At 41.9% G+C, this 12642-nt stretch overlaps 1 protein-coding gene across 1 annotated transcript; it reads left to right on the top strand.

Annotated features, from left to right (window-relative positions):
- Positions 1-4332, top strand: ccnb1 (cyclin B1). Its single transcript, XM_048259890.1, has 9 exons — positions 1-217; positions 497-631; positions 713-820; positions 1657-1842; positions 1938-2096; positions 2182-2418; positions 2513-2653; positions 3840-3950; positions 4044-4332. Exons 1-9 carry the CDS (start codon positions 197-199, stop codon positions 4146-4148), a joined length of 1203 nt encoding a protein of 400 aa, XP_048115847.1. The 5' UTR covers positions 1-196; the 3' UTR covers positions 4149-4332.
- The last annotated feature ends 8310 nt before the right edge of the window (positions 4333-12642 follow it).

Raw genomic sequence — 12642 nt, 5'->3', positions numbered from 1 at the left:
ATGATTATCAGTCGTCGTAGGAACGCATTCCAATCAGCTGTGGTTTGTCCAATCAGATTGCAGAATCATTTAGAATGCGACGAATCACGAGCGAGCGAGCGACATTTTAAACCCATTGGATAGGAAGTGGGATACTGTGTGTTTGCCCTGCTGAAGCAAGTGTGTTCTCTCAGTTTAACGCAACTTTTCTTCGAAAATGGCTCTCCGTATCACAAGAGTAAGTCTTCCCCTCCTTGGTCTTTCACATGTTTTATTTAAGATTGATATTTGACTTAGCAAGTTAGTTGTGCGTAGGCTCCATTGCTGAGAGAAAGGGAGCGCTTTAAATTCTTGTTCAGCTGGTTGGTAATGTTATCCATAGCTAGCTAACGTTATTGCGGTGTGTTAAATTACTAACTGATCAGAATATGAACGTAAGAATATTTACTTACTAATTCTTGCATTTGAGAATTATGCGGTGAGGCTAATGTGAAACGGGTTTATCTTCTCTCTCTAGAGTTCTCGCCTGGCTGGTGAAAACGCCAATGTCTTGCCTGGCAAGGCGGCTGTGGGAAAGCCTGCACTGAGGCCGAGGGCTGCTCTTGGAGAAATCGGTAATAACGTCGCAGTCTCTCGGCCTGCCTTGAAGAAGGTAATGACTACGACACTTGTTTTTTTAAACGCATTGATTTGTCTGTTATTAACGTTGGTCGGTCCCTCGAAATGTGTGCAGGATGCCAAGGCAGAAGCTGTTAAGGTGGTTGAAAAGAAGCTTACAAGGCCAGAGAAGGCACCAGATGCTGAACCAAAAATGGTCGCGAAGGCAGAGGCCGAGCCTAAGGTGAGTATTATTTTACTTAACACCGAACCCTCATCAACGATTTGTTCATTTAAGTGAATTATACCAATACTGTCTATGGCCTTTGTTTAACTGTTGGCGCTTCGGACTTGTAACCGGAGGGTTGCCGGTTCGAACCCCGACCAGCGCCGCTGTTGCAGGCAGCTCACTGCGCTGTTTGTGCTTCACCTCACTAATTCACGGATTGGGAAACATGAGACCAAATTTCCCTCACGATCAAAAGAGTGTATAATATATATATATACCCACTTACTATATAAATATCCACCTCAACGAATGCCATAGCAGCATGCATCCTGCACCATACAATTCAGTAACTATTTTTTTGAATATGGATAGCTCCCTCATGTTCTGTTATCGAAACCGGATATTGTGTTTCTTTTTGAATTCGTAACTTGTCACTCCTGTTTCAGTGAGTGCCCTGGTGGTTGTTGGCTGCACTGCACTTGGGCTTGTAACAAGAATAGCTCCTATGAGGGCAACTCCTTTGAATGGGATTCTAGTGTGGCCTTTCAATCACTAACACTTACTATGTCATATAACACTACTAATAATCATAACACTACTAATACTATAATTTATGTTTCTAATGTTGCTATCCAGTTTAGAAATGCACACTGAATGCCTAATCAATACAGGTTGACTTGTCTGTAGGTCTGGTAACTTGAGATTGTGCCTAGGCCCTTAATCTCCCCACCTAGCAGATATAATTCTAGGGACATGGTTTTTGTTTGACTACCCTTTCTTGGCAGTAGTTAATTCATTTAACATTCTGCAGTTAGTTGGCTGCTACAACAACTTTGTGTTCCTTGTTCCAGATTCTGTCAGCCCCTACTTCCCCTGTGCCCATGGAGACCTCTGGTTGTGCATCAGATGACCTGTGCCAGGCCTTTTCAGATGCTCTGATTGAGGACATCAAGGACGTTGATGCTGATGACTATGACAACCCCATGTTGTGTAGCGAGTACGTCAAGGATATCTACAAGTACCTTAGGCAATTGGAGGTTGGTCTTGACTTGAACATCCTATGGACTCGAGCCCCTTAATGTTTTTGGTTTGTTTAACAGAAACTGAATTGTAATTGTCTTTCCTCTTTCAGACTGAACAGGCAGTGAGGCCCACTTATCTGGAGGGGCGGGAGGTCACTGGAAATATGCGTGCCATCCTTATCGACTGGCTGGTTCAGGTTCAGATTAAGTTTAGGCTGCTGCAGGAGACTATGTACATGACTGTCGCCATCATTGATCGCTTCCTCCAGGTAGGCGGTACTCCCAGGGCATCACATTATCTACCCCTGGTAATTGTTCCATGGCCATGCTTGACTCCTTTTCTTGGTCCCTCAGGATAATCCAGTCCCCAAGAAGCAGCTCCAGCTCGTTGGAGTCACATCCATGTTCATTGCCTCCAAATATGAGGAAATGTATCCCCCGGAGATTGCAGACTTCGCCTATGTGACTGACCGTGCTTACACCACCGCTCAGATCAGGGACATGGAAATGAAAATCCTGAGGGTTCTCAACTTCAGCTTTGGTCGCCCACTACCCCTCCAGTTTCTCCGCAGAGCCTCCAAAATTGGAGAGGTACGGTAGCTTTCCACACAAACTGCTTGTTTTTCCATTTTGCTGCACCTGACAAAGCTAATGGTCTTTTGTTTTGGCTATATGTTTTTAATAGGTCACTGCAGAGCATCACACTTTGGCCAAATACTTTGTGGAGCTCACCATGGTAGACTATGAGATGGTCCACTTTCCACCTTCTCAGGTTGCAAGTGCTGCTTTTGCCCTCACACTCAAAGTCTACAGCTGTGGCGAATGGGTAAGTTAGACACTTGCCACACCATTCTGATCAGCCAGAGAATTTTCAGCATACTTGTGGTCAAAGTCCCCAGTGTCACTGAGGTAAAGAGTGGTTCCTTGTTTAACTAGATATTATGATGTATATCACACACACTACTCATGAAAAGTTAGGGATATCTGGCTTTCAGGTGAAATTTAACTGTTGGACATGCAGTTTAGAGAAGGGTCACATTAAGTTCACCTGTAAAGTTTGGATTTTAGGTTCATCCTGAAATTTCACCTGAATATCCCTGACTTCAGTTGCTGTGTAGACAAAGGTTCAATTAAAGAGGCTTTAAAGTTAAAGCAATGGTTTGAAAAGAATTTCACCCTAGGGTCACTTGCACTATGACTGTGAACCAAACACACCCCAGAAGCTTTTTTCCTTGGACGGACATTGGTTTGAGTTTGCTCTATCAGCCCTAAGGCTTAGCGTTAGCACTTTTGGAACCAAAAGTATCTTGTAAATTACCCCACTAATGTCTGGAATATTACCAGACTTCTACAGTAGTACAAAGGGTCTGTACTCACAAAATGAGTCATTGGAAAGTTTGTAAATAGCCTACACCAGGAGTTTATTTAAATAATACTTGCCTGATGGCGTCTCTGCTGCTACCGCTATGTCGTCGTGTCTTCTGTCATTTGTTAAAAGTCCTTTGCGAACTCACAAGTGTAAGGGAAAATCTAGTGAATTCAACACTCCATAGACAGTGATAACTGGCTGATGGTTGAAATACTTTTTTAGGTGTTAATCTGAAAATACAAGCATTTACATGAAACGTATAACAAAACGTATAAATGGCATCGCATTATGACCGGACTTTTATGGGCTTTCCCAAGTCACAGAAGTGACATTGATGTTGCGGAGAGACACTTCTGGTTCCAAAAGTAGTAACGCTAAGCCATTAAGCTGATGCACAGACTGAGAGTGAACTCTACCAAGGGGAAAGAGATTCTGGTGGTGTTTGGCTTGCGGTCATCGTGCAAATGACCCTAGGGTGAAATTCACTCTGAGCCAAGGTGAGCGTGCTACACTCCGGGGGCATGATAAAATAAAAAAAGTGCTACCTAGCTTGAGTTGGTGCAGCTACAACCTGGGGGCTTTTATTTTGTAAAAATCTAATTCTCCTTTAAGTCTTACCTCAATATTCAACCCTCTGTACCAGACTCCCACACTGCAACACTACATGGGCTACACAGAAGAGAGCTTGGTTCCAGCCATGAGGCACATTGCTAAGAATGTCGTCAAGGTGAACGAAGGCCTCACAAAACACTTGGTAAGTCAGCACTGCACTTGATGATCTGAAGTCTTATATTGGTGTCTGTCTTCAGCAAAAAATGTTTATCTTTGATTTGCTTTTGTTTTATAGGCTGTAAAGAACAAATACTCCAGTCAGAAACAGATGAGAATTGCCCTTATTTCTCAGTTGAAGTCTTCTCTAATCAAGAACCTTGCCAAAGAAATCTCTTCGTGATATGTGGCATATGGGCACAATGTGCTGACTGTACAAAGTGTAACTATTTCATGTTTTTTAACTTTTTTTTTTTTTTTTTTTTTAATTGACGTTCAATCTGACTGCCCCATTATGTGTAACTGTTTTTCAATCACTATGTTCTTTTTCAGATTTCATATGCTTTTAATAAACCTTTTTTAAAGCACTTTTTTGTTGTATGTCCTTTTATGCAACTACACTCTAGGTGGCTGATTTAAAAACAGTATTAAGGAACTTTACAGCTAGCCTACAATGGGTGCCCTTGAATTGTTTCATTTGCAGAGTGTAAAATGGTTTCAGACTGGCTGTGCATATGCCGTTATCACATCTGGTGTAGCCAGTTCCATTGATGGTGGAAGCTAATTGTTGCTAGCTCTGGTACCAGCTGAACTTAGCCCCACCCACAACATTTTGAGGTCAAAGTTCAGTCTGGACTTGTTCTCTTGTGGTAGCCTGACTAGCCAGCCAGACCCACAAAGTTGTAGGGTCTGGGAATTCACCATTGGCAGTGCTTAAAGGTTGTTTCGGCGATTTCCCAAACATCACCTTCATCTAATCTTTCCTAACGATCTGCTAGCTGCCTGCCCCTTAAGCAGGCTGTCAAATGCATCTCTGTAGGCAGCCTAGGCTCTGAGATCTGTACACAAACAATTGCTACCAACTGTGCCAACCACTTAAAGGCAAAATAAAGTCTTCCAATAACAAAAATGCATGTTCAGGAGTTTCAGTTGCATGGGAGAGAGCGTAGTGAGCTAGCTCTGTTTTGTTTGAGTGTCAACAGAAGTGACATTACACTGCCATCACTGATCCAACCTTCAATCTGCGGGGTGGGATAAACGGTTGTCTTTCAAATTCCCACTGCACGCAATAGGATGGCACAACTCCGGAGTCCCATGCGTTTTCCCACCAACAGAGCTTGTTGTTCGGTCTTATGCCAACTTAAAAAGAGCTTAACTCGGGTTGTGCTTTTCACCAGCAGCATCATTGTTTTCAAGTAGCAGGGAATTCATGCAGAACTGTTGCAACTCTGCCTTATGTTAAACCTGCCCACCATCTCCATGCATTATGTGATTGGCCTGATTGAAATTTGATTTTTCCTGCTTGCAAGCTAACGGAGTGTTGCTTGACTACCCTGGCTGCAAATTACATCTGCTGCCGCTAGTGTGTGTGTGTGTAGATTTCTGGGCTACTGTTACTGTTGGAGCAACTATGCCCAAACCAGAGCTGCTTGGACCAAATGAAATTGGGCTTTGTACGATGATGGACAGATGAGCAACAGTGCCTCTTCATTCACATCATCTGAACACACAAAGCTGTAGCTAGATGCTACACAGATGGTGTCTAAGACACCGTTTACACACAGGAAAAATGCATATATTCCCATGCGGTTTGGTCTTTCATTTACACAAAAACAGGTATCACTGAAAACAATGTGGGACCCCCTCCAGTTTCACTTTCATCAAGGGAAAACAGTTTTTGTGCTGTGACATGATGTCCCATGTTTAATGGGTATTAATGATTATTTTTCCCCTCAACAATCCCTGGCAAATCCACCCACTCAACAGGTGGTGTAAAAAGATACTGATTTTAAAAAGCATTATTGCACAGATGTGCCATGGACTGATCACAAAATATACTCTGTAACATGCAGTTCTATCATGTACAATGACAATGTGTGATGTGGCAAGTATGGAGATTCTTTCAATTAGCATGATTGTATGAATGTCCACCAGAATTAAAATTAATTGAACGGTAAAGTGTTCACTACTAATCTTAACACAAAATTTGTGAATACAATGAGTCAGATGATCCTTTTGTGTGTTTGTGTTTGGGCTTGTAACCGAAGGGTTGCCGGTTTGATCCCTGACCCAGTAGGAAAAATATGGGCGGGGGAAGTGGTTGAGCACTGCTCTCCCATGCCCACATACACGGCTGAAGTGCCCTTGAGCAAGGCACTATCTCCTCACTGCTCCCTGAGCGCCGCTTTAGCAAGGCAGCTCACTGCTCCGGGTTAGTGTGTGCTTCACCTCACTGTGTGCTTTGGGTGTTCACTAACTCACGGATGGGATACATGCAGAGACCAAATTCCTTTTATATGCATATATACTTGCCCTATAAATCTGATTTACATATTTACATTTACATTTGAGGTTACTATTAAAATTAATTTGGAGGATGTCAACTAGGCTATAAACAAGGTGGTGCATACTTCATTTAGACTGCCTGGATAATTGTACCAAGAGCCATAGTGTCAAGGCTATCTTTAGCATTTTGTGTTTTGTGATTACTCCATAAGCTACAGCTTGTACCAATGTCAACAGTGTTGTTGGATTTTGTGAAATGTGCTTATGATAAATGTGCTTATAATAAAGGAGATTTGGTATCAAAGTCACTGTTTGTTTGACAGCTGTAAATGCCTGTCACTCTTTGAACTTCCTTCTCTTGCCAGTAGGTGTCACCCTTGAGCTGGCTGTATCGTCTGGATGATTATCTTCACTGAAGACTTAAGGGGTTTGTCTTCTCTTTTCACTGCAGTCTTACAATACGGTCGTTAGAGAACACCCCTGCTTGCTCTTTTCTGTAGCCAAATGTGAGGAAGGTGTCGGAGACCACCAGGTGTCCTGCACTTTGTTGAGTTTGGTACAGCTGACGTGTGTAAATGTTGACTGTGCATTGTTGAGACTATTATTTCAGCTATATATAACAGCCTACTACTACTATATTCTTTACATAAAAAGTGGTCATTCAAATACAACCATCTATAAGTTCAATTATACAAAAGCAAATAAATGTATTATTTTCACATTTCAACCTTACAATTACAATTATTATTATAATATATTACCATTGCACTGAACTGCCTTTCACTATATTTATATTTCAATCTAAAATCTCAGTCTATACTAACATTGTACTATTCCTTCCCACTCTTCAATTGTTATTGTTATTGTATATTTTTGTATATTTTATTGTATTTTTATATTGTATATTTTTAACAGTGTTTTGTATATTTCTTACTGTCCTTTCTGTTTTTATGTAAAGTAATTATAGTGTACTTTGAGAGCAAAGAGTAACCAGAGTCAAATTCCTTGTTTGTATATACGCTAACCTAAGCCAATAAAACTGATTCTGATAAAAAAAAAAAAAGAAACTGTCTTCACTACCAGTGTATTTACCTTTCAGTTGGTTAGGTCAAAACAGTAAACCTATATGATTTAAGGTATATATGTTGAATTTGTGTTCATATGGATTTCCCAGTTTCCGGCATAGAGACCATATCTGTTTATTTACATAGACCTCTGTGTGTATTATTGTTGCCTCTTCTCATTGGGGCTTTTTTTCTTGCCACATATGTGGATCTTTCTTCACTGAGGCCCACAAGGTGCTTAGAGCAAGCTTCTTTCTTCCCTGGTGAAGATTTAAGGAGCAGATGTCAACAAATCCGGGACAGTATTGTTAGAATATGGGTGTTAGCAATGCCGAAATCAATTACACAAGAGCAATTTTGGATTGAACTCTCTGGAGACAAGGGAGGGGCATTCTCCTAACACTTAAAAAAAAAAATGTCTGAGGTCTTTCAGGGGAAGTGAAACCTCAAGGGAACGAAACACGCAAGGCTGTCCATCCTGACCACCATCTGGCTTCCCTGAGCAGATCTTGTGGTCTTCAACACTGACTAGTCAGCAAACTTCATCAGAAAGACCTTTGTGCTGCATCACGGTTCCAGTTAATAATAAAGCAATCAGACAGACCTTAAATATGGATGGATGGCCATATTTTATCATTCTTTGTTATTTTTTATAATTTCTTAATTTTTGAAGTATAATTCACTTGAGTGGAAATCCCAAGTCAGATTTCACTAGTTGAGTTTAAAACATAATGGTCTTTTTCACTGAACACCTATGCAGAATCCTTAAGGACAACATTTTCCTCCTGCTCATTATGCAATTTAACCTCTTTACCGAATCTATTATTTTCATTACATTTACAGTACAAATTAGCCCCCACACACACACCTCTCCTTTCTTCTCTCTGTGGAGAGTACAATTTATCTCCTTAGCTCCACTCTGGAGCTCTCCGCAGGGACTAATGATAATTAGTCTCAGTTCCTCGGGAAGGCTGTGCTTTTAAAACCCAGGCCCACGCTGAGCATTCGTGCTTGAAGGCTGAGGTCATGGCTGGGCAGCCAGATCACTTTACAAGTCGACGGATTCCTCCTTAAGAACACCGCTTCGCGAGAACGTGGGCCCAACGCTTGGATGGGAGCTAAAAAAAAAAAAAAAAAAAACTCCTGAGCACCCACAGAACAGCACAATGGCATTGCACTGAGGAACCCTGATGAATGGGGAGAAGATTGAAACCAGTAGCTGGCCACAGAATCATGAAGAGATGTGGAAATGGTAGACAAAATGACTATGGATAGTCTGTTGGACCATCACTGTGTTATTCAGACTGCTTTCTCTGTGCCTAAGGTTAATATTTTCATATCTGAGTTTGAAAAGGCCAATGTGCCAAAGATAACTTTGGTCTAAGTGCATTTGCACCTCATTCTCTGCCCTTCATTTTGCTCAGCTCTGCGGCAGAGTCCTGCTTCATCGCTCGCTTCATTTGATTAGTGGCGAGAAATAGAATTTCACGGAGGCCCTGACATTTTATCTCTCCTTAAAAACAATAGAGCCTGTCACCCCTGCTGATTATGTGAGTGATGGACATTTTGAACTCAGTTTCAGCGTGTCTGTGTCCATGATTCAATAATCCCCCCCTTCCAAAAAAAAAGGCGAAGTGGTGGCTCGTTGACACAAGCCGAGGGGTGCTAATAGGTTCACAGCTGGCAGCCAAGGCTGGATTCTCCGGGCGCGAGGCGACGAGGATAAATAAACACAAGAGGCATTCATTTTCAAAATTTATAGATTTTCAAATAAAAGCCCAATGTGCTTCCTGAACTTTACAGATCTCTCCTGTTCAATGGTACATGAAGGGCGAAGAAAGGCTGCCATTGTGGCCCCTGACAGTGTTGGGTAGCTCCAACCAGGTGTGAAAAGGCTACAGCGTGCTGGGGCTGTGGTTCACTCCAATTAACCGAGCAGAACTTTCCCCCCTCAGACTGGGTGACCTCTCTCACTGTCAGAGCTGAAACATGGAGTCCACCTTTTTTGCCGTATTCCCCCGCTAGTCCAACCACCTTGCCTCACTGATAAAACTGTTGCACAAGAACTCCAGGCACTAATTTCTCTCTCTTTCTCTCTCTCTCTCTCTCTCTCTCTTTCTCTTTCTCTCTCTCTCTCTCCCTCTCCCTTTCTCTGCATTGTGGCCATACACGCAAGCAAGTTCCTGGAAAGTGAAGCAGTCCCCCAAGGATCTTGCTTGGAGACTGAATGATTTGACGATGTGTCACGGTCTTATCCGCTTGGCAATGTTTTGGTCCAATACTTTATGTCACATGCACTTGTGGATGTCTGCGGGATCGGCCACTCTGCCAAGACAAATCTGTGTACTGCAAGGCCTGGTTATAAGCCTTCTGACTTCGCTGATTTGTAGTACCACACTGAATCATGATACCGACTGACTTGAAGTTATAATTTAAAAGAAAATTGTGCAACGCAATCTATCTTTGTCTAGTCTTTTGTGTCAAGAATTTGAAGACATAACAGAAAAGGTGTCAGTTGAAAACACATATTTGTGACTATTGGGCAAACTCAACACACCATAAATTAACTTAAATGACAAAAGTATATAGCCTTGCATAAGAGAAGAAAAAAGGAAATTCCCTGAATGATGAGTACTATATTACCGGACGAAAAAGGCCTCCAGATACTTGCCTGGTCATCTGTAAGAATGTTCTCTGGTTCATTTCAGGGAGATACACCAAAATTGGTGTGTGCTGTGATCGTGAGCTGGATAGAAAAGATGACCTGACCTTTTGTCATCCAACGACTGAACAATAACACATGGAGGGGAGGAAAGATTTGCTTTTGTTATCCACTGACTGGATCCTCTCAGCCCCAAAAGTACTTTTAACCATTCTTAGAGAATGGTGATACCGAGTCATCAAACAAACTTATTGATGACACATTGTACACAAGGTTAATGAATAAAAGCTACTTCTATGGCAGTGAATTCATGCATAAGCAAGTATTCTGGTGGCTTATAATGGGTCAAGTTTTATTTTGATGGGCTATGATTGGAGCTTGGACAGGTAGTTCAAAGTAAGGCTTAGTTGACTACTATGTTAAACATTTGTTGAATGTCTACTGACAGCTTCATTATTATGACCGCTATTATGCACAGAACTTGATGGGCATGTAGCCCCACAAGGACGACACAGAACCATTGATTTTTGGTTTGATCTATCGCTATCGCTTGAACTGGTAAAAATGGGAGGCTCTGTAATCACAGGTATCTTTTTTTAAGTATATTTTTGGGCTTTTTATGCCTTTAATCAGATAGGACAGTAGAGAACGACAGGAAGTGAGTGGGAGAGAGAGTCGGGGTGGGATCGGGAAAGGACCACAGGGCGGCAATCGAACCCGGGTCGCCGGCATACAGTGCAGGTGCCCCAGCCAGTTGCGCCACAGCGTGTTCAGCGAAGGGTTGCCGGAACAAACACAACCACGCACACACAAACACACACAAGCACACACACACACACACACACACACACACACACAGAGAGAAGCACATATATACACGGAAGCAAACATACACATGCATCCATAGGAGATGGAGATGGACAAATTGACAAGAGTGATTTATTTTTGCGGAGAGAATGTGCAGGACTGGGCAACGGTCATATTTTCTACCACTCTGCGGTGCATCTAGTTAAAGTGTCACCTGAATTACTGTAATGTCTGCAAAAATATCCACTTGCATTTGTAGACACAGCACATGAAGATGAATACAAACAGCATTTGAATAAAAGTGTCTGGGTTGTTAATATCTGTCCAATTTCTACAAAACACAAAATGAACCTAGACTCCATTATGATTATCTGAGGGCTTTATGCAACACTGTGATCAAGTGTAAAATGTGCTTAACTGCAGTGGGGGAAAGTTTGATCGTATTACCAGAGGCAATAGTTACAGCTCACAAATAGGAGCGTTCTGAATTCTCCCACTAATTGCAAGTGGGATTACGTGCGCTGTAGGTACTGAATGGGTTTTTTTGTTACCCGTGTGGATTTCTAATTGCTGTTAGATTTTTGGTCTCTTGCAGCGCAGATAGAGCCAAATAACCTTTTCCTTTGAACGATCAAGCAACAGCACTGACATTCAATTATTTAGGTGAGAAAAACTAATAAGGTGTTCAATGGAACCATGAACAGCCCTATGTGGGCGATAATGACCTCTGTGGGTCTGGCTGTGAATGTACTTATTATCGACATTCTTACCCTGTATAATCTGACAGGCAATGGACCAGGAGCTTTTGGCCCCAGACAATATTGAAAGATTTTCTGTCTTGTGCCAAAAGCACAAATTAGATAATAGGCGTACACTACTTGAGTTTTTATTTTTTTAAATTACAAAACAGGTTTGAGGCCAGATATGATCTCAACACAAAACAACAACATTCAGAATGTTGAATCAGCTGTAAAACAAATGCTAATAACTGTTAAATAAATAAATAAATTACTGTAGGGGAAAAATGCTATTTCAAAAAGTGATGCGATGTGGGAATCACAGGCTTCTTACCAACATACACCTAAGGAAGCCCTGAAAATCTGCAAATTAGCAATGTTTGCAAGAGCACTGTTGGTTGCAATGTTACAACAATGAGTCATAGTTTAATATCTGGGTGGAGCCAGCAGCAGAATGCTGTAATGTGACCTTTGCGAGTGAGCCCCGTGCATCCTCTGTGGTTATAAATCCTCGGGGCATTGGGTGCGGAGGCAGGGGGGTGTTGACACTCACTAAATTAACCTTCAGGGTCACTCGCCTCTTTGTTGTCTGTTGGAGTGGCCCACAGCTGGCTCAATGAAGATGCCGTAATGTTTTTTTTGTTTCTTCTTCTTTCTTTCTTACTTTATTTCTTTCTTTCTTTCTTTCTCGCATTCATTCCCACATGACCAATGCACCTCTTCGCTACTGTTGAATGCATCACTCCGTTGAAGGCTGAACTGCTACTGGTGGTGGTGTCTTTCCTCTCTGTTCTGGTTTCAGACAAATGTGAACCATGAGGTTTTGTAATCTGCATCTGTGATGGAGGGCTAAAACCTGTTCAATTCTGATGTGGATTGTCCACAGAGTCAGTGAAGATGCACCACTTTAGTGAAGGAAAATGAGACAAAAAGAACAGTTCAACTTCACTGCATAATGTATATACACACACACTGACCATTTCCAACAAGGGAAAAAACAGACATCTTATTGATTGAGAAGCTGTCAATAATGGACAGTTTCCTCCAATGTGAGCTAATGCACTTAGGGCCAAATGCCCTGTGCAGCCTCCTCTGACCAGGTTATATAGTGCACGATGAGCT

The sequence above is a fragment of the Alosa alosa genome, chromosome 12 (genome assembly GCF_017589495.1).
Source record: "Alosa alosa isolate M-15738 ecotype Scorff River chromosome 12, AALO_Geno_1.1, whole genome shotgun sequence".
Classification (NCBI taxonomy): domain Eukaryota; kingdom Metazoa; phylum Chordata; class Actinopteri; order Clupeiformes; family Clupeidae; genus Alosa; species Alosa alosa.
Note: the sequence above shows the minus strand (reverse complement) of the source record. Positions and strands in the feature narration are given on the sequence as shown.